Source organism: Haplochromis burtoni, unplaced genomic scaffold, assembly GCF_018398535.1.
Source record: "Haplochromis burtoni strain Fernald_Lab_line unplaced genomic scaffold, NCSU_Asbu1 Contig_994, whole genome shotgun sequence".
NCBI lineage: Eukaryota > Metazoa > Chordata > Actinopteri > Cichliformes > Cichlidae > Haplochromis > Haplochromis burtoni.
This window is the reverse complement of record NW_024583355.1, coordinates 12,565-38,313: the sequence shown is the minus strand read 5'-3', so window position 1 is coordinate 38,313 and position 25,749 is coordinate 12,565. Positions and strand designations below refer to the sequence as shown.

Genomic DNA, 25,749 nt, shown 5'->3' with positions numbered 1-25,749 from the left:
GGTCACATCCGTCCGTGTGCCAGGGCCTCTGTGCGGACCGGAAGCCCACGGTGACATGCGTCCACGGAGCGCTGAACCTGTTCCCTCCCGCACGGCACGAATCCCGTGAAGCAGCAGCAGGCCGTGTCTCCTCCACCCACGATCATGTCGGGGAATCATTACAAAGGCCACGAAGTCAGCTGCTGCATCAAATACTTCATCTTTGGATTCAACATCCTGTTCTGGGTGAGCAGCTGTGCGTGGGTGACGTGTGTTATTATCAGTAACGGGGGAGGCATCGATCCGTTACTCAGAGTAACGTGAGCGTTCCTGCTGCAGCTTAGTCCACAGCTAATCGGCTTTAATGACAGCTGAGGGCCTGATGGACACGCACACACACTGCTTATTGTTGCTGAGTGACACAGAGAAACGTCACGGGGGAAACCTTTAAATAACACTGAGTCAGTGACGTCATGTGATTGTGTTCGCGTGCATCTTCACCTTAATGAGATGTGGTCCGTGTCTTGCAGCTGCTGGGGATGGCCTTAGTGGGAATCGGACTGTGGGCGTGGAGTGAGAAGGTAAGAACACGTGACAACAACGTCATTACACTGACTGAGACGTCAGCGTGTTCCAGTGTGATGGACGCGTGTGCGTGACTGCTGTGAGCTGCTCACGAGCGTGGAAGCGGCACAGAAACCCACGCTCCTGTCCTGCAGCGTGGACAGCCAAGCATTTCAAAGCAAAGTCAGGTGACCTCCAATCCAAACCTGATTCATTTAATGAGCCGTCAGTCATTTTCCACACGTGTTCGTGTTGTTTAGTGTACTTGACTTTCATGTGAACTTTACTAAAGTCAGAAATGTGACGCAGCTGAGGGCTCAGTGTTTCCCAGGGTCATGTGACAGCACTTCTGTTTGAACGTGGGAAGTGTTCACAGAACTGATAAACAAAACACTGAAATAAGCAACTTTGAAAGATGATGTCAAATGTTGCTTTTTGCTTCAAACACTTGTAACTGAAGCCAGATAGCACACAGCAATTAGTTAAACTGCAGGAATGTCTTAAAGACATAAAGACCTGGATGGCTGCTAACTTTCTGCTTCTTAATTCATATCAAACTGAGGTTATTGTACTCGGCCCTGAAAAGCTTAGAAATATGGTATCTAAGCAGATTCTTACTCTGGATGGCATTACCTTGGCCTCCAGTAACACTGTGAGGAACCTTGGAGTCATTTTTGACCAGGACATGTCCTTCAATGCACATATTAAACAAATATGTAAGACTGCGTTCTTCCATTTGTGCAACATCTCTAAAGTTAGAAATATCCTGTCTCAGAGTGACGCTGAAAAACTAGTTCATGCATTTATTTGTGGCCCTGTTGACCAAACCGGCTCAGACTGAGTGCTGCGTCTGTTCTCTGCAGGGGGTCCTGTCCAACCTCTCATCTATCACAGACCTGGGGGGTCTGGACCCAGTCTGGCTCTTCATGGTGGTTGGGGGGGTTATGTTCATCCTGGGCTTTGCCGGATGCATCGGAGCGCTGCGGGAAAACACGTTTCTACTGAAGTTTGTATGTTCCAAATCGTTGTCACGCATCAACGAGCAGCAGGCTTCAGTGTGCTGAGCGTCTGCTTCTTCTGTCGTAGTTCTCGGTGTTCCTTGGAATCATCTTCTTCCTGGAGTTAACGACGGGAGTTCTGGCGTTTGTCTTCAAGGACTGGATTAAAGACCAGCTCAACCTGTTCATCAACAACAACATCCGGGCGTATCGGGACGACATCGACCTGCAGAACCTCATCGATTTCACTCAGGAATATGTAAGTGCTGACACGTGACAATGTTATTACACCATCGTCATACATGATCATACTGGTATTGGTGTTGTTGTAACAGCGTCCGCGTCACGCCTGCATGCTAATACACGTGACGTGTCCATGAAGCTGTAAAGCTGCGGTGCAGTCTACGTGCTGGACGGGTTCATTGTAGTGAAAGTTTGTATTTCACATGAACTGGATCATTTAAGGAATAGTGTCCATTTTTAACGCGCGTCTGTCTACGTGTCCGTCCTCGGACCACCTTGAAGCGTGTGCTGATCGTGTGCAGTCCTATTAACAGGAGTGTTTGTGCCTGGCTGCAGTGGGAGTGCTGTGGTGCTTTCGGAGCAGACGACTGGAACCTGAACATCTATTTTAACTGCACCGATGGAAACCCCAGTCGGGAAAAGTGCGGCGTTCCCTTCTCCTGCTGCACCAAGGACCCAGCGGTACGACTTCCTCACACATCGTCGTTGATGTTGGCGTTTGTTTGTCAGCGGTGTGGTCAGCTGACTCCACCTGCTCACGGCTAAACCCAGGATTGTTTCTTGCTTTCAGGAGGACGTGATCAACACTCAGTGTGGCTACGACATTCGAGCCAAACCAGTAAGTAACTGGTAAACCAGTGAGTAACTGGTAAACCAGTGCGGGGGCGCAGAGTTGGGTCATCGTAATGATTTATTGGCCTCACAACAACATATAGAAGGTATCATACTAAGATTTAAAACATGTCATATATGACCTCTGACCTCTTGTTCGAGGGCAGCAGATTGGATCATAATAAAACTAAATGTGTTTCAGACTTCCTGTCAGTGTGTGTGTACACGTGAAGGCTGTGATACATGTAGCATGTGATTAACCAGCTCAGGTTAATGCTGCCCACACTCATCCATCAGCTCCATAACGCTGTTAAAGGCCCGTCTGTCACGGGTCAGGTCACGGCAGTCGTGACAAAAACGCCACGTTTGTTACACTTTTAGTAATCGAGGATACAAATGATGATCTCCGAGTATCAGAAGTCTGAGCGTTGCAAAGAAAGAAGGAAACAGACTCGTTGTTACAGGTCATTTCTGTTCCTGTCATGTTCCTCTCACATGATCAAACCCCGGGACATGAATATCTGAAATGACACGTGTTTGTGTGCACGCAGGACTCCGAGCAGAAGGACTACATCAACGTTAAAGGCTGCGTGCCCCAGTTTGAGAAGTGGCTGCAGGACAACCTCACGCTGGTGGCGGGGATCTTCATCGGCGTTGCGCTGCTGCAGGTCGGTGCCGCGCACCTTCGGGTGTCGAGCGAACGCATCGTGCTCTCGGGTCCTTCGGGTTTCCAACTCTTCTTGTGTTTCATCCACAGATCTTTGGAATTTGTTTGGCTCAAAACTTAGTGAGCGACATCGAGGCGGTGCGGGCGAGCTGGTGAGAAAACGCTGCACACACACGTTTCACTGATTGGCAGCTCGAGCCACACTGACACGGGCTTGTTATTCACTGATAGCCATACTTGATGTGAGAACCGACAGCTCTGCTCCCAGCAGCTGGTCCTTACAGCAGTCAGAGCGCCCTCTGCTGGATCCACTGTGCAACATCTGTACCAGTAAATGAAACGATTTGCAGACAGCTGCTGTGGCCAGTACGTGTCCACACATCCGTCAGTACTGGGAGACAGTTTTCCCCAGTTTTGGGACAAACTGTGTAAAATGTGAATAATAACAGAACACAACAATCTGCAAAGTCATAAATGTGACAGCAGAACAGTTTTATAAAGAACAAAGGTTCGTTTCATTTGATGGCAGCAGCACGTCTGAAAGAATTATAGTTCGTTATATCCAATCACTGTTATCGGGATCGTACTGGTTGCCATGACTGGTTTGTTAAACGCACTGATGGAGAGCGTCTCTTTTTGCTGTGTAAAGTACTCTCAGGTCTTAACATTTCATTGAACAATAACCAACCATAATGAGATTTGTCTGTAAACATCATGTGACCGTACAGATGTTTGATGGCTCTGTGTTTTCCAGCCTCAGTAGAAATGCAAACGTACCTCTGGGAGGTGTTAAACACTCGCACAGCTAGGCGACCTCATGGAGGGTTCACGCTGCGCTTTGATTGGTGTTGCTGTTTGAAAGAGTGGAGGTCAGAGGTCAGACTCACTGAGCAGGGTACTGAAGTGGACTGCTGTTCTCAGGACTTTGTGAATCTTCAGTGAGTCAGATAAATGTGGCTGCACTTCCAAACAGGACTTCGACACACTGGGTGCAAAACGCCCTTTTTCACAGTCGTTCACTTTGCAGCAAATGATCATCAAAAACATTCGTAAATCGTTTAAATGTTCTGCAGTAAGAGCTGTCGTATTAGTGAGTGTAACAGTCAGCAAACATCAGCACAGCTTACGGCTGCAGTGTGAACTAAAGAGCAGCATTTATTCATTGCAATGCTCCATAATAAACCTGCACCCACACAAACACTCCTGTCTGCTGGGACTCGTGTTTGTTTTCATAGCTGTTGTAACGTCAGTTTTATCCTGCAGCTCTGACGCATGAATCAAGCGTAACATTCAGTTTGCTGTTTAGGGACAAGGCTTATTGAGCTCCATCATCACACTCATTCTTCCTCCTCCATGCTTCATCAGGGTGCCCCCCCCTCTCTACATGCGCCGACTCCCACCGTACTCCAGCAAGAAAGCGTCGGCTTACTACTCGTGAGACACTCGCACACACCGCATGTGTGTTTGTCACCGGTGGGTGTGATGGATCCATGTGGAGACTTCTCTTGAGCTTTGCTGTGTGATCTGTGTGCTGTTTAAGGTGCAGCTGTGGGGTAGTCATGTGACCCTAACAGTGTTGTGTGGAAGCAAGAATGTGCCACAAACTCATCATTTTTCACTATTATTATTTAAAAATAAATGTGAATTTATAACAAATACATTTTATTAAAACAATTCTAAAAAATAAAAATAAATTATTAAATTAATGAATTCAGTTTCGTATTAACACCTAACTACTACTAATTACTACAAACTGGCAGTAGAAGAACCCCCACCAGCAGCTAGCATATTAAAGCTTTGTTAGCACTTGAACACGTACGTCTGTCCCACCATCCACACGCTGTATTTCAAACCAAAGCCTGGCTCTTTGCTCTCCATGCAGCATGTCCTGTTGTTTTAGTGTAGCGGTGTTAGCTAGCTGTAGTTAGCAACACGTTAGCGACTGTCGCAGCAGACCATCTGTCCTGGCTTTAAAGTGCCACAGTTAGAAATGAAATGCTGATATGATTTTGATCACACACATAACGACACCATGATGAACAGAAACACAGGAATCCACGTGCCCAAGAAGCTGAAAAAACAATGCAGGAACTAGCTAACAGCTAGCATGTTTGGCTACAGTAATTGAACGTGAAGCATGAATAATCTGACATGATGACAGCACACGTGCTGTTAGTGACACAGTCACAGCAAACTTTCTCCAAACGTGGCTCCTGTTGTGCTAAACTGCACAGAAGCCCTGTAGCTGCATCTGAGTGCTACCAAAGCATGCTAATATTAGGTTTGCCTTCACTGTGGTCAGTGTTGTACCCACAACATTCAGCAAACCTGAGGTCAAAGGTCAAACTACACTAATGTATTTACTACTTACTGTGCTGGTAGCACAGCAGCTGACGTTTAATCAGAGTATAGCATCACGTCAGTACTGTTTGCAGTCTGCTAGCATAGCCTGCAGTAGCAGACAGAGGACTGTACGTCCGTAAACCATCAGCAGGACCAGTATTTGCTTCTTTATGCAACGAGGAACAGGATGACCTCTAACTGGCCACTGTGTAATGGCTCTGACCAAACAACAGACTTCATGAGGGTGGCCTCCAGTGGACTCTGATTGGCCTTTGCCATAGAATACCAGAACTGGCAGGTCCACCAGTGGGGCCCTGTGCTTTTCATAGATTCACCCTGAGCATATGTGAAAGACACGAAAAGGGTCTGGAGAGGCCGTGGAAATGTTATGCTGCCTGTGACATCCTTAATATGATGGAAAAGAGTTCAAACCCACAGAAACAGAAGAAAAAAGATGAAATAACGATCAACAATAGTCCAGGAAAATTAAAAACGTTTGTTTGCAGCAGAAACAGCTGTTTGACCTGCAGGAACAAAGCAGGCTGTCAGGGTTAGGGTCCAGCACAATGCAGGGCCTTCAACATAAGCACTAAGATGTTCAGACCAATGCTGAAATGAACTGGAAGCCCATGTAATGTCTAAGTGCAGGTGTTTTATTGTTGTGCTGTGAGCAGTCGATGTAAACGCATCATTTCAGGTAAAACAGATCAGAGGTTACATCAGGTACAGGTGCAACTCAAACATGTGGAGCAAACATGCTGTTTGACTGGACCCTGTTTGTCAGCGTCCAGTTAAACTCATAAGGATCAGTTGTCTGTTACTGAACAACATCGTCATTCAGGAGTCTAACAGTACTGAGTGAAGTGATGCTACTGTACATCAGAGATGCAGTCATGGTCAGCGGTCAGAGTTGGGGCACTTTGCTTTCGAAGCCGTAACCTGTGATTGTTGCAAAGTCTTCCCTGACCCTGCAGAAGATCCTTGGTGGTGTCACCCTAACCCTCAGCCTTCTGTCACCGCAGCAGGCTTGTTAGTGACGCACCGAGTCGTACAGTTACTAAACGCCTCTTTCTGTCTTTTCCTTTCCAGCTTCTTTACCTAATGCAGCGTTTAAGGTAAACACTTGAACTCAACCAAACTTACACAGTGATATAAAAGCAGATGTGACCTGTAATATGTTTTGTCCTTCTTCCCCATGATCAGCTCCAGCACGTCGGGGAGATCAGACCCGATCACGGCACCATCCCTTACTGAACCAGCACCTTTGTTCCAAGGCACTAATATGTGAAATGACTTGTATATAAACACTGTGAGTAACTACTGTACAAAGAAGGAGAGCACTGTTAGCATTCGCAGCGCTCCAGGTTTGATAGCTACATCTAGAGTAGAAGTTTTGATAATGTTTTTGATATTAGATATTTTTCACTGTAGTCATTACGGGCCATCGTTAGGACTGCGGCTCGTGCTCCTCACACTCAACCACTCGCTTCCTGTACCTTTGCATTAGTTGCGCTTGACTGCTGCACCGTAGGGAGGAATCTGTAAGTGGATATCTTTGCATGCTGCACTGACAGCAGCTAAACATGCTGTAAATGCACAGTACGAATGAAAGAAGGGATCACTTCAATGACTTCCTTCTCTACTGAAGAAGGGAAGTGTTTGAGGATGTTGCTGCCACGTTCATCACCACCTTGTAGCTCTGCAAGCACTGGAGTGGATCGCTAAACTCCTCCCACTGCCCTACCCCTTGCTCCGGTGTGACACCTCAGTATTCTTTAATCGGCTCGTTTCAGATTGAAATCAGTTTTAGTTTAGACGTCCACCGTAGAGCTCGTTGAGACTGACCTGGAACTTGAAAAACAGAAACCGTTCTTCTGTTTAAAGAGGATTTATTATTTGTTCTTATCTTCTTGGATCTTTTTAAAGGCAGCAGCTGTAGCTTCTCTCAGTGCTGCTTGGCTCAAAGGGAACCAGTTCCCATGGACTCGTGAGAAAATACCCAACTTCACAGTATTTCTAGAACAGCGGTCCCCAGCCTTTTTTGCACCAGGGACCGGTTTATGTCCGACAATATTTTCACGGACCGGCCTTTAAGGTGTCGCGGATAAATACAACAAAATAAAACCAGTACTGGTACCAAAAAAGATCAGATTTATTCATAACACACGGGAAAAGACCCAGGGAAACTGAGTTAGCGAAGAAACTGATTAAAAACTCTGAAAACCATGAATTTCACACCCGAGTCTCAACTTTCGCAGCCCTCCACGCCTCACGGGCCGATGGTCGGTTGGGGTACCGGTCGATGGTCGGTTGGGGTACCGGTCGATGGTCGGTTGGGGTACCGGTCGATGGTCGGTTGGGGTACCGGTCGATGGTTGGTTGGGGTACCGGTCGATGGTCGGTTGGGGTACCCGCTGTTTTAAAGCATATTTACGTTGTGGGACAAAGAACAGACACATTCGTAACACATCTAAAGTGGGCTGCTTTTAAAGAACTCGTGCACCTGCACAACTGAAACGTGGGTGTGGCATCTTTAACAGGTACGTCAGCACAGGTAGCATGCAGGCCTCACCTTTGCTAATGTGAGTCAGTGAACCTGACCCCGCACTTTTAGGATGGTTGTTGTTGGTTACTGTGTGCTGCAGACAGTTCTGGTGTTTTCTGTTCATTTCATGGATCCTACTAACGAAGCTAATAGCACTGGCTGACAGTCGGGCTGGCCTCCACCCTCTCGTCTATAAAGGTGTGGCTCCTAACATGGCTGCAGCCCAAACCTCCTCTTTTCAGCTTTAGATTTCAAAACTGTGACACCACTTTGTTCTTGTCTGTTTGATATCATCTGTGGAAACTACAGACAAATTATTTAGAAAATGTCAGTACATTTCAGTTTGCATCACAAACACAGCGTTCAGCTGATCTGAGGCTCCAGCTCAAAGACAAAGCTACACGTGACTCCGCCCAAAACAGACCCTGATACTGTTGCTCAGTAAAGTCACAGCTTTGGATACAAAGACAAGAAAATGATTCTAAAAACGACCTGTTCAGTTACAGTAACTAATGATGAAGGACAGAGACGTTTGAAGAAAGTAGTTTGTGTTGTTGGACAGTTACTCGCTCCGTCACATGTGAATAGACGAGTCATTATTACACTTGTGCTGTTTTCAGGTGTCACTCAGATTATACTCGTTGGTTTGTTGTGTCCTTACATAACGTCACGCGCCGTCTCGTTCCCGCCGTGACGTCACGCGCCGTCTCGTTCCCGCCGTGACATCATGCGCCGTCTCGTTCCACATCTTTACTTAAACACTGAGTGAAGCTCGGTGAAAATGATCATCCTCAGTGTTTCATACCCAGCGTTTTTCACTTGAATGAAAACAGACGTTCACCAAACGAGCTCACGTGCTCCGTGTTTCCCTCGGTGATTTAAAGTGATTTGATTGGCTCACAGCATGTACTTGTATTAATGTGCTAACTACCTTGTTTTTCTTGTCATGGCGGTTATCAAGTGTTCCCCGGAGCTCCTCAGAGTTCTTTTCTACTCACAGAGGGATCAGTAATGTTTTTGATAATAACTATTTTACAGTGAACTTGGTTTTCTAACTCTACACCTGTCAGTACTACTGAATCTGCAGCGACACGTTTGGAGGTGGTGACGATGCCTCGGCGATCTCAGAACACGCCATAGACACTGGACTGTAACCGCCTCCTTTCATGTCTTTGTCTCAAACTGCTTTTAATATTAATAAAGGTGATGACATTACTGATCATTGTGCGTCTGAGTTGTTCATATTTATGGTTAGTAAATATGTTTATGAACTGCACTTCCCATGAGTCAGTGTGCCGACTGTCACTGCTGATATTGCAGAGACGTGTTCATGAAGCAGAGCCATGCTCCAGCCTAATGAGTCAAAGCCTTGATTCTCTGAGCAGAGCACTACGGTGAACATGAAGAACACTTAGGTCCTGAGACTGTCAGCAGAAGAACCAGAGGTCATGGTCGAGACGAGGCTGGAGGAGCTTTAGAAGAAGTCAGAGATGTTCCTGAACTCTGAAGATGTTTCTTCTGCAAAGAAGACTGTAGTTCCTCTGTAGCTCTGTAACAGTGTTTAGGCTACAGGGAACTACAGCTGTGCCACGTGTCCACAGCAGAAGGGTCATGATGACGAGCAAAGACTGTGACTCTCACTTTGTATCAGTGGCTCCTGTTCTCCAGCCTTTCATTCAAGTGTAACTGAATTAACGCCATGATGTGTATTATTACACATGTATGTGTGAGGAGGCGAGCGCCACGGGGACAGGCCACGCGAGCACCGGGCGGTTCAGTCCCCCAGCACCTCCTGCAAGTGTCCTTGGGCAAAATACTGAACCCTCAACACTGAGCTGCAGTAAGAGCTGCTGCACTGACTGTTTGTGGGGAATAAAAAGTGACTCGACCTGAAGTCAGATGAACTCAGTGGCACTCTGGTCCACACCACACGACCCTTCATCATGTGACACGTCTGTGTGCTTAAATTATATCTTCAGTTCAAATCTAGAGATTCTTTGACTTCACTCGAGGACTCGAGCTTCACTCTAGACAAAACAAGAACACGTGAGTCGTCACCAGCTATCGTCTTTAATTATCTGCATTACAATTATCTGAGTTACAATCCTCCAAAATATACAACTCATGACATGTACAACAAACATATATGCTTATAGTAGTTGATGCAGTGACTAAGGATCTCTACTGGCATGTGTCATAGAAGAGCACGACTCTGATAAATAACCATTCATACCTTTAAAAAAGAAAAGGACCAGGTGTGGGCCCGGACAGGGACAGGGTGAGGAGCACGGACGACAACCTGCTGCATGTAAACCAAGTCTGTCCTCCAGAGGGCGCTGTGCGGGAGCTGCTTTGTGTCTGTCCTATTAACTGTTAATCCCGGTTCCAGCTGTGCGGCCACAGACCGTACACGGCAGTGACCCCACGGACACTCGGGGCTGCGTTTGTGGGGCCTGATCTGAGGTTTCCTGACAGTCTGAAACAATAACAGCTCACTGATGCTTTTTGTGTTCAGGCAGAGCTACGACGTACTAACAGGAAGGATGTCATATATCCGACATGCAGCTCTTACTGACCCTGTGGGGTTTGACCTCTCCTGCTGTTACTGTACGCTCTACAAATTCCTGTGAAACTTCCAGAGTCTGCAATTAAAGACCATTATTCACAGTATGATGTCTTGGATAGAGTCCAGGAGCTCTGCCGAGGCCATCATTTGTTAGGAAGGGCACACGTCCAATTTGCTCCTCTGCTCGTATTTTGTTTGTTTGAACTGTTTGAACAGCACAAGTTAAAAACGGAATAAAATCGAGTCCAGGACTCGAGGTGTCAGCAGGAAGAGGGCTGGCTATGCTCTGGAGCATGCAAGCAGCGGACAGGAAAACGCGGCACACCTTGAACGGGACTAAAACATGCACAGCTCCTAGTCAGCGTGTACTCTATCTACATGGGACACAGCTGGGCGCGTCATGGCTGTCTGCTTCGAAAAACCAAAGAAGATCCACAACAGGAAGGATGTTCTGTGCACACTTTCTTGGACGGCTTACCGGCAGATGGCGTCACAGCTATGGTCATAAAGGAGTGTCGTCTTCGATCTATTGCATCAGGCAGTCTGTGGCGCTCTGGTGGAGCTACGGAGACGCATGCACGTGTAGAGGGGGTAGGGTTAGACTAATGCGTTCGTTAGTGGCTCACACATCAGCTGGTGTGTGAAGCCTCCTGCTAGCCGTCTGAATAAAACTACAAATATGGCTTCCAGAGGACTGCGTATCCGTCGCGCGTCTAAAAACAGGTTTTGACTTTGACTAGTTTGGAATTATGGTGAGGTCTTCAAAATAAAAGCTTGTATGTAAGCACAAAGTATTACACATCAGTCTAACCCTAGTGGAGGTGGCAGAGACATGAGTGGATATCTGGCTCGCAGTTCACATGACATGGTACCTTGGCACATGACGATGGGGCACGGGGGAGCGCAGTGGTGAGGTGTCACTGGAGAGGTGGGTATCAGGCAGGCATTGGGGTGGGCAGGTGTGGGCGGGGTCAGACTCAGTCATTTAGCTCTGGGCCGTTAGCCGCTGCTCTGTGAGCGACGCCTGGTGTGATACCGTCTTGTTTTCGTGAGCCCTCAGCTTGGAGACGATGTTGATGAACGCCAAGCTCTGGACCTCTTTATGAAGCGGCTCTGAAGAGAAACACAGGAGGCAGGCGTGTTATCAAAGCCACAGGTCCCAGCATGCACAGTGTTTAAGCACGTTCAGTCACGTTAAAACACAGCAGTTTGTGCAGAGACCCTCCAACACACTCCTGCTGCTGAGGCAGTCCATCGCTTGCACACTGACAGTGAGACTCAGGCGCAGTGACCTCAGCGCTCTGACACCAGGGCGCCGAAACACCGACCGGTTGAACCGTTTCAGCTTTTATTTGTCCGTCTGCTACCTTCTTGTCCTGCTGTTATTTCACGTTTTTAAAGCTGCGTTACACGAAGACATCCAGAGTTTCACAACACTTTTGATCTCTGCAGCCAATCAGCCGTCACATAGAGCTCAAACATGTGAGTGGTTACAGTCTCACCTGAGCCCATGACTGCACAGATGAGGATCATGGAGTTGTACTTGATCTCCGGTGCGCTCCTCTCATCTGACAGCAGCTTGTGAAGCACAGACACCAGGCCGGCTCCCACCAAGTCCTTCTCAGCTGCAACTGAAATGCAAACTTTCATCCAGCTGCAGTGCTGCACAAACGTTACAAGCTTCAGCGCCACATTTCTAAACACGCTCGTGTGCAACACGGCTCCTGAAACGCCTTCAAAGTCCATTATCTGAGATTCAACAGTAGTGCGTAACCACAGCTGCTCACACCCAAAACATGTTTGTGTCACAGATGGTGACGACAGGGATCATGGATCCTGCCTGGAGCTTACCTAAATCCAGGGCTGCTATGAGACCCAGAGCCACCAGGGCTTCATTCTGCATGATCATGTGCTCACTGGTTGCCATGGTAACTAAGTGTTTGACTCCTCCTCCCTGGATGACAGTCCTCACTACTTCCTAAAGAGAGAAAAACAAAACCACAGAATTAAAAACACGCAGAGGTTCAGCGCACTGTGAGCTGTTTTAAAGAGGACTACATGTAATAATAATTACATGTAACAGGTTCTATCATTTAAAATAAATCAAACAGTCACATCTTCCATAAAAGGCCTCTCATCCACACATGCAGAACAAACCCAGCCACAGGAGTCCAGAAATCAGGTGTAATAATCAGAAATCACCGTTGGGCCTGAACATTGACTGTTCAGTTCAATGTATGTAGCATATTCGACTGTCAGTACCTTCAATGCTAATCGCTCTGATAGGACATTATGGTGGACATTATGGTGGACAGCATCGGACGCTGCACTGAGGTCTAGCAGCACAGAGACGACTGTCAGAGGCCATGAGAAGATCAGTTGTATGAAAGGAAGGGTGGAGATTGGCCTATATATATATATATTAGCTAAGAAAACGAATTCACAAATATGGGTGGAGGTGACAGCGTCCAAATAAAAAGCAGTGTTACTGAAATGATCCTGAATATTCTCCTCTGCAAAGGTCAAAGGTGAGCTTGGCCCAACAGAGCGCTGAGTGTTTACCAGCCTGGTCTCTGAACAGTGACGTTCCAGCTCCAACAACGCTAAAAAGAAGCTGCTCAAACATGCAGAACTTTCTGGGAAACTCTGATCAGTGCCAGCTAACTGACCTTCACTGCACAACATAATCAGCACGTGTGGGTGGAGTTAGCTCTCAGAGCTCAGTCGTTATCGATGCCTTTGACTTCCCAACGTCTGCCAGGCTACGATCCTGGATTACCTCCCACTCTGGAAACCTGAATGTGGACCGGCTGCAGACTTGAACAGTCAACAAGCACAGCTGCAGTGTTGGAGGGTGAGTGATGGCGTGTGGTCTGACCTTGGACTTGCTGTGTCGAATGAGGGCAGACAGAAGCCTGTTGGACTCGCCCATCACGCCTGCGTGGTCCTTGGCTTCGCACCACTCCACCAGCCTTTCCACCAGCTTCCCATTGGTTCCCAGGTGGTCTGCTGCTTCAGCTGAGCCAACACACAGTGGGCAAGGCTGCCGTCATTGATGCTGCACACGTGAGTAGCTGCTTTCATATTTGTCTTAATGACTCAAAATGAAGGCTGTTAAGAACCTCTCCTCATTGTCCCGCACAAGCAGAACTCCAGCAATCACCATAATGATGCCTTTGGATACCAACGGTTCCAACATGAATAAAACTGAACATTAAAGACAGAAGCCAGCGTTTACCTTGGGTGTCGATGAGCATGCGTAGCGTTCCCAGCAGTTTGAACTGCACTGGAGGCATCTCCGACTGCAAGAACTTCAACACCACATCTGCCACTCCAGCTGACAGCATCTTGGATTTGTTCACCACTGCAGAGGAAATAACAGAACAAACACTGTTCACAACAAAAAACAAAGTTATATCGCGCTGACAGCATCAGGCACACCGCTGCTCCTTCACTGTGAAGCAGCTGGCCTTCCCAACCCTGAACAACAGCTCGGGAAGAACTCCCATTTCAGCATAAAGATCCATCAGCTGACTCACGAAGAAACATCAGCTCTTTAACTACCAGCAAAGAGAACATCAGCAATATGCTGTTATTAAACCCGTGGCTGCCAGGCAGTATTTGGTAAGAGCTGAGTGATTATTGCAGGCTGGATGAGTCACAGGTGGATCATGACGGAGCAGATCACAGGGAGAACGTGCCATAAATCCACAGCTGAACGCAGCAGAGAGCCCACAGTGTGCAGTAACACACACAAAGAGCAGAGCCACAGGATCAGACTAGTTCCTGGCCTGAGCAGCAGAGCTGAGGATGTAAAGAGCTGCAGACGGAGCGGTGACATCAGTGCATGACTCGCTGACTTTGCACACTTTATTTAAATGTTTTCCTTCTGTTGCCGTGTGCAGCTCCGCGGTCAGTGTGAAGATGCAGGCAGTGCTCAGTCCTCCACAGCGAGAGCTCAGCGTCTTTATCTCAGAACTAATGAGAGAGTCTATCCAAAGCTTTTCTAAAACTCTTTCTACAGTAACTTATTTATTGAGATGTTAGCATGAACATGTATCATGCTGTTTGTTTTACAGTTTGTTTACTAGTAGATTATATGTTACACCCTCACGATCTGTCGATTGTTTTGTTGAAAATAAAATGAACTTGTTCATGAATGACTTCTTGACGAGCATGTGGGCGAGTCCTCCGACTGGGACCACCGTCACCCTCCACATCCTCTCCAGCTCTTCTCTGAGTCCTTGGTATTTCTAAAGCTTCTCGTGTTCCTTCTTCCTGATGTTGCTGTCATTCGGAACCGCTACGTCTATCACTAAGGCCGTCTTACTCTGCTTGTCCCCCACCATGTCCGGTTGGTTAGCCATCACTAGTTTCTCCATCTGTATCTGGAAGTCCCACAGGATCTTAGCTCGGTTCTTGGGGGCATCTCCCATTTTGACCTCGGGACTTCCAGGTTATACTCGGCACAGATGTTCCTGTACACTATGCGGCCACTTGGTCAAATATCCTTGGGGAAGATACTAACTGCTCTCCAATGCATCCATCAGGGTATGAGCTTAGCGATAAAACATGGAAAGAGGTGCTTGTGGGGAATGAGTTGTGCAAATCCTCAGTCCTGACTGCCTCCCCTCAGGACTAAAGACTGAAGCTGAAGACTTTCTTGCATTAACTGACTCTTAACCTCGTTCAGTGGGTAGATGAACCTACCCAGGCTAAGGGCCACACCCTGGACTGGGTCTTTTCCTGAGGCTTGGACATTCGCATAAAGGATATAAACAACGTTGGGATCTCCGACCACGCCCCAGTCATGGTGACTTAGATACTGAACTGGACTTTACGAATAGTTGATGCTGAAACTGACGGCAGATTTCTCTCTGTCTTTCCTGAATTCTGCATCCAGTACTTTTGGTTGTTCTGCCTCTCATATGGTTGAAGACTTTGCAAACACCTTGTTATCCACATGCTCTTCTATCCTTGACGCTGTTGCACCTAAAATGAAGCGCCCTACAACCTTTTCCCAACGCTGGTTAAACGACTCTACGCGCCTTAGGACGTGTCTGCCGCCGTGATGAGAGGAGGTGGAGGAAAGATCAACTCCAGGTATCCTGTGAAATCCTACGTTCGAAACTTCCAACTGCTTTTCAAACCTACTTGCTGATTATAACTGAAGTCAAATAGACTGGCAGCACTTGGCTGCCACAGTGAGGGTGTACGTAGTTTTTCTCAGGACTGCACGCGGGTCAACATTTTCTAAGGAATGGGTCGATCTCTGGAGCTCAGCGGGCAACTGTCAAACTGTGAAACGTCTGAATATTCCAGCCAACTGTTAGTGGAGGTAACTGGGAAGGACAGCAGCTTAGCCACACAGTCCCCAGACGGTACATGTCTGCCTGCGCTCTGTGTGACTGTTTAAGAGTTTGAATAAACACTTGGAAACGTAACCCTTCCCAGAAGAGTTGAAGCTGTTACAGGGAGGGCCAACATCATATTAAACTCTGTGGATGAGACATCACCCAAGATCGTGTGCGTGTGCAGGCAGACAATACGTTTGGTGATATAGTGTGTAGTGTGCATGTGTAGTGTGCATGGACTTGTAATCCCATTTTCATCCATGAAGACTTCACAAAGCTTATCATTACAGCAACTATGTAGCTGCAGTGTCCACATGTGTGCATGTGTAGTGTGCATGTGTAGTGTGCATGTGTAGTGTGCATGTGTAGTGTGCATGTGTAGTGTGCATGTGTAGTGTGCATGTGTAGTGTACATGTGTAGTGTGCATGGACTTGTAATCCCATTTTCATCCATGAAGACTTCACAAAGCTTATCATTACAGCAACTATGTAGCTGCAGTGTCCACATCTGGTTGTCATCAGGAGGTGTCACCTGTAACCTGATATGTTGACCCACCGGGTATAGCCAGGTTCCTCAGGGCGCTCAGGGCTGCGTGCTGAACAGTGACGTTTCCTTCCTCAACGTGCCGATCCAGCAGCTCCAGAAGCTTCTGCACGATGCCAGTGTCCACCATGTGGATGCAGTTGCCATCTGCAAACAGCAGGAACAGTATAGTTGGGTGCATAAACACATTGTGTGGTTATGTGGGTACAAATGATCCTTAACTACACTGTTTAAAGCTGCAGACGACCCCAGACTCTAACCCAATGAATGTGGCCTAAATGAAAACAGCCCCAGACAGGAGCCTGTGATACTGGTGTGATGGCTCCCCACAGGTGTAACCCTCCCAGCCACTGGGAGACTGGATCATAGATTTTAGTTGTTGCTACTGAAGAAACTGCTTTTCTCCAACTCTGTGTTGAAGGATATGAATCGAATACTGTGAACGAGGTGAAACAGTGGTGAGCATTTGGTGCTTATTGGAGTTCTGAGAATAAACCATTAGTCTGGATTCTAACTGGTGATAATGGAGGGTCGATGCAACTAAAGCGTGTAACAGAGGTTAAATCTAGTTCAGGGTGCTGACTGTGAGCATCCTCACAAAGTGGCAGAACGCTCGACTTCCTCTCAGTGATGTCTAAAACGGGTTAACAAACAGAGTGGGCGGGGCCTCTGGCAGGTCTTCGTATGAGAACCATGGCCTTGGTTTACTGTTGCTCTGACTTGTGTGGTACTTTTGGGAATAATGGTGGTGAAACTGGTGTTTCTAAAGTTTGCTTTGTGTGTCTGTACTGGGGATACTGGTGTAGCAGTGTGCTAACCGATATTTAGGTGCTGCTGTCTGTGAGTTTCAGGACGTGGCTATGACATCACTTCCTGTTAGAGTGACGCCAGGAGTTCATCTCCAGAAAGAACGGCCGCTCTCTCCTAGTCGATGAACACGTGGGAGCGATGAAGCTTCAGCTTCTGTTACATGTGACTGAAATGTTGCAGCCATCACAGGTGCTGGATGTGTGTGCTGCACAGGTGAAGACAGGAATCAGAGTAACTCTGTGCTGCACTCTGTGCATGAAGGTCACCGGGTCATTAATGATTCGGAGTTTTATTATCAGCTACCAGGTGAGTCTGGCCAACGATGCCTCCATGCTAATGCTAATAACACTCTGTGCTGCTTTATTCCTCATTACTGACGTTTATTTTCAGTGAGGGAGAAAAACATGGAGGTCAGCGCGTTTCTTTCTTCACTCCATCGTTCAACTGGGATACCAGTGAGTATTATTAAACTGGTGTGAGTTCCAGAGTCACTGGGACTAAGATACAGGGCTGACATTTCCAGATTCCCATCCCCTCAGTGATGAAACATCTAACGCTGGTGCTGGAGGGCACAACGTTCCACAGTGTGGCATCATGTCACTCCATAGTTCACATTTTGACTTCCTCAAACAGAGCGACTCACAGCTTACCATTGCGAGCAAAGTTAGCGATGGCCAGCGCCCCGGCCAGCTGCAGCTGGTGGTTGTGAGATGGTACCCAGGACAGGACCCTCTGGAAGACGCTGCCCTTTCCTCCCTCAAACAGCTTCTGCATGGACTCGTCTGCACAAAGACGGGAAACAAGAAGAAAGGAGGCAGGAACAGAGCAGCTGTCAGCACTGTTACTGTTGGGTTGCTAATGTGTGGCAAGACTGCAGAGAGCCAGGACCACGCACGGAGCAGCAGAGATGTCAGGGCTAAACTAAATGAATCACGTGATCAGGAGCTAGTTCCATTTCCAGCATTTGAACTGGGATCAGTGGTTTCCTCCCAGCGTTTGCTCTTCCTGTCGCCCACGTGAGCCGTCTGCAGCACTCGCTGCTTGCTTCTTCTCTGGCGTGCTGGCCTCAGAGAGTTTCTGCCTCCAGTTTGCTGTTTCTACTTTTACCAAGAACAATCTGGTTGCAGATTTTGCAAAGCATTGTGTTTTTATAAGAACTTTACTAGAGGAGCACATGCAGCTGCTCCGACACGTGTCCTTGTTTTAAGTAAACACAATGAGACCACAATATGAGACATTATCACATACAGACGTGGATGCTATCGTAGCTTCTGAAGGCTGCTGTGGAACAACTGTATTAAGGAGAGCCATACCCCCGAGCAGCAGGAGAACCATCAGGTCAGAGGCGGTCTTCAGTTGGGCGATGTCCTCCTCCCGCTCTCCATCCACCGTCTGAGCCACGACTTCCAGCAGACACTCCACCAGGCCCGCCTCCACCAGCTGCAGCTTTATGACATCTGGCACAGGGAGGCAGAGAAGACCTTCAGAGAGCACCAAAGCCTGAAGCAATCTGCTGCAGCCTGTCCCTGACTGGCCTGAGCTCTTCAGGAGCCTACATGAAAAGTACTGGTGGCCACCAGCGCTACGTTTCAGCCTCCTAGAAGCTAGAAAAGCTGAGCTCTGGAGGTCACTGAGATTCAAACACGTTTTAAGACAGGCCTGTTGTATCAGTCTAAACTGCTACGGTCTCTCAGCCCACCCAGCGGGCTCTGTACCCCAGAAGGAGCCAAACTGGCTAAAGCAATGAGGGGTGGCAGGTCTGTGGTCATGAACTCAGGACACAGTGTTGGTTTAATCAGATCGTTGGTACTGAGGCTAATGACAGTCACAGCCGGATCAATGCAGATAATTAGATCATGCATGATTTTAAAGCTCCAGGAACAGGAGACAGAGCTGCACCAGGTTCCTCTGAAAGACTCGTTTCACCTGTAGCACAAACAAGATAAACGTGGCACAATGCACCCTAACAACAAACAGTTATCCACAAATGAGATCAAAAGTAATGAGCATCACCAATCACCACACAGGTGATGCTGCAAGCAGTGAGCCGGCTGCCGTGGCAACCAGAGACAACTAAACAGAAAGGCTGTTTGCTGTAGGCAGGCCACAGAGGCAGAAACAGGCTCGGGTCCGTGCAGACGAGACGAACTGGCCAGTACGTCGTAAGCAACCATCCCTCTGTCTCGCAGAGCACTGAGCCACCCTTCAAGCTAAAGGCTCGTGGTGTCCCAGCACAGCCTGCATGCAGTAACCAGCGTTTTCCCAGTAAGCAGATGCTACACTGAAAGCGTGGCTCAAAGCGTGCGCCATCAGGACGCAGACGTTCAGGTTATTACAGAACAGAGCTGTCTGTCCAATGAAAAGCTGCATGACAAATAAAAGAGTTAAGTAGGACGTTGTCCTGGAGACTGACAGTGTGGGAGGACTCGTGTGCCTGCAATGGTGATAACAGTCAGCTCTGTGCTGCTCACACACTGCTGTGTGAAAGCAGGCAGCTGAGACCCACAGGAGCTGCCATGACTGTGCAGTTAGCCTGATGCGTCACAGCATCGTTTACTATACAGGAGGTGGTGAGCATGATGTCCATGTGAAGCCCTGCAGCCTCCACGGCCTCCTCCTGACTGAAGAATAACAATGCTGTTAAAGAAAATAACCCGTTACCATTTTCTGCGAGCGGAGCCAGAACTTCAAAAATCATTTCCTTCTTCTCGTGCTCCATCTGTTTCTGGAAGAGGTGCACCAGCTCCTCAGCAATGTTGGTGGACGCAAACTGCTCTTTGCTGGACTCTGGAAAACACAACAGGAGAAAGCTCACACTAGTGCACCGAGTGTGCTCACTGCAGCTAACTGAGCTAACTGTGTTTCATGAGAGCGTGTCTAACAGGTTAAACTCTGTACTGGAACATGAAGCCAGACGAGCCACCGCACCACGGGACATGGTGCACGATCCTCCAGGCCTGGAAGGACTAGTACACATGGGACTATCTGCAAGCTATGCATCAATATCATGGGGAGGCGGAGACTGCTACTGTGTGTGTGTGTGTGTGTGTGTGTACGGGCTGAAATGTCAGTTTGTGTTGTATTAAACACAAACCACATTTTAATTTCCATATTTAGTCTATTTGCTTAAAATCGTACTGTGCAGCTTATTTAAGCTGTTAAAGAGAAAAAACACTGATGAAGTAAAAGTCTCTTTACTACAAAAACTTAATAAGTCAGAACAGCCGTCACATGTGACAGGAGGAAATGATGGTCTGTAGCACTGCTGCTGCTACTTCTTCATGGACTCAGCATGTGAAGTTTAGAAAAGGCTCAGACTGGTGCCACACACGTTACTGTTGCTTTTAAAGTCCTGTCACAGACTACATGCACGTGTACATGAACTCACCGAGCTCGGCCAAGTTGCCAAAGGCAATTAGACACATTTCTGTCAGGGCTGTGTTGTGGGAGTGGATGCCAAGCAGCCTCACCAGAGTGGGAATTACACCCATACTGATCAGCTGGGCTTGTAGGGAATCTGTAAAAGCAGAGAGAGGCACAGAGTTGTCAGTGTTACATAACTCAGCTCAATGTTATTTTTACACAGCGCCAAATCACAACAACGGTCGCCGCACCTATCGTAAGGTGGAGCCATTAATAACAAAGAAACACCAACAATCACATGACCCCCTCTGAGCATTTGGATTTGTGAGCAGGCGTGGCCTGTCTAAGGTCACGTCCACGTGTCTGAATTGACCCCCTCTGAGCAGCACTGTGGCCACAGTGGGAAGGACAAACGTGTGGCCCGCTCTTCTTCCAACGTACTTTTAATGCAGCTACATTTCTGAGCAGGCGTGGCCTGTCTAAGGTCACGCCCACGTGTCTGACTTGGAGTTCAGACTTCGTCATTTGGTTTTCTTGCTGTCTGTCCATGCAGAGATGGACATCATTGGGCTTCACAAACTGTTGGCCACACATTCTCCTTCAGACTTTGTTAGCAGACTTCGTGGTTCCCTCACAGTCCTGAACCACATCATCTCATCACCACTGCCACGCTGGACTGTTGGTAATAATGCTCTCAGACTTCTTTATCGGCTCTTCCGTCGCTTCACTTTGTCAGATTGATTTAAGTGAAACAGTAATCAGACCAGGCTGTGGTTGGAGGAACTCACAAGAAGGTGGTGCAGTCACTGAATGTATACTTCAACAAGAAGAGGCCAAAGCCTGAGTCAATGAGACAGCAAAGAGAAAACTACATGTTGTGTTTATTCTGAGTCCAAACAGTTTGGTCCAGACACTCAAACCAAACCTCTTCAGTAGGACTCAAGTCCAGACTTTGACTTGTCCATCAGCTCCAGGACGTCCTTTTGTCTGTAGACGTGTTTCTGCTCAGCTTTGAAGCTCACGGCCGTTGTCTTGTTGACCAATCAGGGATTCGGTGAGGATCTTGTGGCAGACTGTCGTGTTCATGCCGACCTTCCAGAGTACAGCCTTCTTCAAAATGCTCCTCAGTAATGTGAATGGCCGCCCATGTGTTTAGTCACATGCCTTCAAAGGTCGGTGTGTTGCTCCATGGATCAGCCAGACCATCACTGACCCACCAGCAAACCAGTCACGTCTGTGAAAGGCACAGACTGGAAGCACTGGACCTCCCAGCTCTGCTACTCCACGGCTATAGGTTCAAATCCACTGAAGGGCGACCCTGATGTACCCCTGAGCAAGAGCTGCCCACTGTTTCACTGAGTGAACGGATCAAGTGCAGAGGACTGAGCACGTTAATTAATAAAATATACATTATTATTATTATTATCATCATCATCATCATCATCATCATCAATATCATTATTATTAATATCATTATTATCATTATTATTCATTAATATTATTATTATTCTTATATTATTATATAATATTTTTAATTTTTACTATATTCGAGAACCTTTCTGTGCATCCAAAAACTACTCACCCTTATTTAAAGACACATATATTTCAAAACTTTCCTTTAATGTGTCTTACTTATTGTACGCACATGTTCACTCCCCGTCCTCAACTAATTACTGATACTCTAAATTATGAGTGTAGGTCACATACATGTCTTAAAATTCTCTCACACACACACACACACACACACAGTGCAGTAAGCATGAGTGTGAGCTGCTGTCAGAGCTGCAGAGGTTGCAGCACAGTGGAAACAGCAGTGAGTTTATGGACACGATGGCAGGAGGAAGAAGAGTAATGAAACTAGATGAGGCACAGTTGCAGTGACAGAGCAGTGGATGAAGACTTAACACAGCCACCCAACGACATCCCTGAAATGCCCCAAACCAATGAGCTGATATATCCCACAGCCCTGAACAAACCAGTGAGTCAGTGAGTATCTTAAACTGTGTGGACGCTGGAAACCAGTGTGCCATCATGGTTCCCTTTGATGGGGACAGCTTGCAGCCATTCGAGGCTGTTTCCCCTCTAATGCAGTTACTATTGGTCAGTCTCACTGGTTCATCGCTGTCAGAAACCAACCATTAAAACGAGCGCTACCAAAACCACCGGTCCACATTCCAGCTGCCAAAACTGTCACGCTGAAGGTGAGCTAGACGCCACCGATCCTGCTCAAACCCGTCTCTGCACATTACACTGTGTCATTGCTTCAACAGCAGCTACACGTGAAGTCAACCGCACCAGTGCCACCTGTCAGCCTCCATCTAGGGTCACCTACAAATAAATGTGATCTTTAGAAACTATGACCTCTGACCTTGAGCTCAAACATTTTCAGTAGAAGCACCCATGATGTTAACCTTATTCACAGTCACAAGATTTTTAGAAAACGTGACCTTTGACCTCGCTTCTGGTTTGATTTATAAAGACCTACGTCACCTCACTGTCATGTAATCGCATTCACAAACTCGAGTGACCACGCCGCCCAGCGGGGCGACGCCCACACCACCCAGCGGGGCGCCACCCATGCCGCCCAGAGGGGGCGCTCCTTTTATTAATGAGCGACAATAAAAACAACAACACTGGTCTTTCAAAGTGAAATGTTCATGTTAGAAATCGTCCCGTTTTAAAGTGTAGCTGCATTTGACATCTATCAAAAAGACATGAACACCCTGATGTGCCAACATTTCCACGTGTGCGTGTTTACGTGTGAATGATTGTTCGTGTCTGTAAGACTTTAGAGGCCGATGAGGAGCTGCGAGCTGTCAGCCTCCTGACCTTTGTGACCAAAGTTTTGGTGCAGCTGAAAGCCAGCCGTCATGAAGTGTAGCTGTTCATGTTAACAATAATCCAGTGTGTTAAACTGTGCTCGTGTCATCACCGCTGCTGTGCTGTCAGTGTTGTTGTTGACAAAGTGCTGCAGGTGTGGCAGCGCTGCGCATCAAACTGAGCATCGAGTTTGTGTGGAGAATGTTTTACAATCAGCTTTCGTGATGCACGGCTGCAAACAGACATGTTTGAGTCAGTGTGACCGGACGTGCCTGAGAAAAGCGTCACCTTTCAGAAAGCTACGTCCATGTTTACAGCGTCTGTGTGCATATAGAAGCTACCTGTAACCACACAAAGCAGCTGCTGCTGACCAGCCGATACACAAACGTCACCAACAAAGGATTACAGCCGAATGACAGCGACAGACACGCCCCCTGGAGTCAGGCAGAGCAACATGAGGCATGGAGGAGCGCTAGCCTCGCAGCAACAATGGCACATTAGATGTGAAGCTGAAACAAAGAACAGGAGAGAGCACAGGAGAGTAGAAACCAGGCAAGAAAAGAATCTGTCGGATTCTACTGTGTCTGCACTGAAACACAACATCCGCTCATTAGTTAGGATGAGTTAGAGTGCTTCTTTGGGGGAGATGGTCATTACCATTATCATTGCTATAGTTCATCAGCATGCCACAAAAGACAGTCAAGAGCTTCTCATTTGCCGGCTCAGTATTTTGGGAGAGGGACTTTATGTGTCCAGCTACTATCTGAGCCCCTCCTGCCAGGTCAACTGCACTCCTGCCCTCATCTGCAAAACAAAGAGGCCGGGACACAAATCAGCCACACAGCAAAGACAGATGGTCAAAAACAACCTGGAACATGGAAAAGCAAGGTTAAGTGAGCAGAGCATTCATAGAGCCATTTAAACCACGGCTGTCAAAGGTCAAAGGTGAACGACAAAGGAAAGGACTACGGCGACGCTTCAGGTCCAGGCCGAAGCAGACGGGTCGTTGTCATGGTTCAGCGAGGCTTCTTTAGAAGCTTCAGGTTATCAGCCACCGTTCATGTAAGTAACCCAGCTAGCTTTGTACTGCACGGCCAGTGTGGCAGCAATAAGACGCAGCGAATCAGCAGCTTTGCAGATGTAATCAAAGCTCCAGCGAGCCAAAGCGTCCTCAGACAGGATATCGATCCCCGAGCTTTCAGTGCGATACAGGAACCATGTGCCGCTCACCAGAGACCTGTCTGCACTGCTGCTGGTCTTCAACACCACTGACTGGAATGGAGCCCATCACTGTGTGACGCTGTAGACACTCGGACACTCGCCTCCACACATCCACCGACTGTCAGTCGACTATCATAAAGCGTTCCCTACCAGGGATCAAGAGGCCAAATATCCAGCTGGGATTAGGTTTGTTGATGGCAAAGCCTGGTCCAGGTCAGGATCCACACATTAGTGGATTTATATTTCAGAGAAAGAGACGTGTAACCAAATGTGTGTTCTCTTAAAGTCGTATCCTGTGATTTCACTGGAAAAAACAAACAACTCAAGATTACGAGTGTAGGTGACACATCCAAGGCCTCTGCTGGGCTCTAAGCCACCCCAGTTACCTGGACTGGTCTCCTGCTGTGTTTTTGCCTCGAATAGTCAAACTGTGGTTTCCACATGTTGCAGAACTGGTTTCTGTGTTGTATTGTTGGGTGTTGCTGAGGTAGAGCCTTTGTAGGTGCTAGGGTCCACATTTAGTCCTGCGTGACACCAGTTTAAACTGGGTTTGGGCATAAAACACGTACTGTTGGCCTTTATAAAGAGAGCACAGGCTTCCATGGACGAGGCGTTTTTGTGACCCAGGTCCTTTCTTGATGTGCAGGCGACAGGGAGGGAGACATTTAACCTGAACACACCGACAGTTGTGGGCTGGATATGGTGTCACAGCTGCACAGAGGCTTTGCTGAGAGTCGCCCTTTATTTATATATAAACCAGCTCACTCTGCTCAGTGAGGTGGCCGAAAGCTCCAACTTGAAGGAGTCGGGTAACATCACCAACGATCTTCTTCCATCTGCAGTCGGAGGTGTTGGTTCTTCTGACCATCCTGAGGCACAACTTTCACCTCCTGTCCACTGAAGTTTAAAACAACATGGCTGAAGAACGCAGCGAGCGAGGGATGACGATGCTGACGCATCATCGTAGGACAGCAACGACCATCCAATCACAGTCATCTTCATACATCACTGACCGAACAAACATCTGTTTTATTACACCGACAAAGGTTTCATGCTGATTGAGCTCTGACACCATGTGACATTAAACACACACACAGACACACACACTCTCACACACACA

The 25,749-nt window shown here is 47.6% G+C and overlaps 2 protein-coding genes across 5 annotated transcripts in view; one reads left to right on the top strand and one right to left on the bottom strand.

Annotated features, from left to right (window-relative positions):
• Positions 1-9,166, top strand: LOC102299272 (tetraspanin-5; the record flags this gene model as incomplete). 3 transcript variants are annotated; one of them, XM_014330742.2, is given in 11 exon segments in its annotated part: positions 1-225; positions 510-560; positions 1,407-1,553; positions 1,630-1,800; positions 2,121-2,246; positions 2,356-2,403; positions 2,948-3,064; positions 3,154-3,215; positions 4,429-4,536; positions 6,496-6,521; positions 6,610-9,166. In XM_014330742.2, coding segments are annotated over 9 exon segments (876 nt in total). In that variant the 3' UTR covers positions 4,502-4,536; positions 6,496-6,521; positions 6,610-9,166.
• An 836-nt stretch (positions 9,167-10,002) lies between these two features.
• The window catches only part of rap1gds1 (RAP1, GTP-GDP dissociation stimulator 1), a 28,005-nt gene continuing 12,258 nt past the window's right edge, over positions 10,003-25,749 (bottom strand). Inside the window, exons 5-15 of one of the 2 annotated variants that reach the window (XM_005951361.3) lie at positions 24,066-24,212; positions 20,614-20,742; positions 19,887-20,012; positions 18,539-18,682; positions 17,876-18,007; positions 16,428-16,562; positions 13,756-13,881; positions 13,396-13,535; positions 12,369-12,495; positions 12,020-12,148; positions 10,003-11,630 (exon numbers count right to left, since the gene is read on the bottom strand). In XM_005951361.3, the coding sequence (XP_005951423.1) occupies positions 11,503-11,630; positions 12,020-12,148; positions 12,369-12,495; positions 13,396-13,535; positions 13,756-13,881; positions 16,428-16,562; positions 17,876-18,007; positions 18,539-18,682; positions 19,887-20,012; positions 20,614-20,742; positions 24,066-24,212 (1,463 nt within the window). In that variant the 3' untranslated portion in view covers positions 10,003-11,502. The remainder of the gene's footprint in view (positions 11,631-12,019; positions 12,149-12,368; positions 12,496-13,395; positions 13,536-13,755; positions 13,882-16,427; positions 16,563-17,875; positions 18,008-18,538; positions 18,683-19,886; positions 20,013-20,613; positions 20,743-24,065; positions 24,213-25,749) is intronic. The other variant, XM_005951362.3, reaches the window with a different exon arrangement.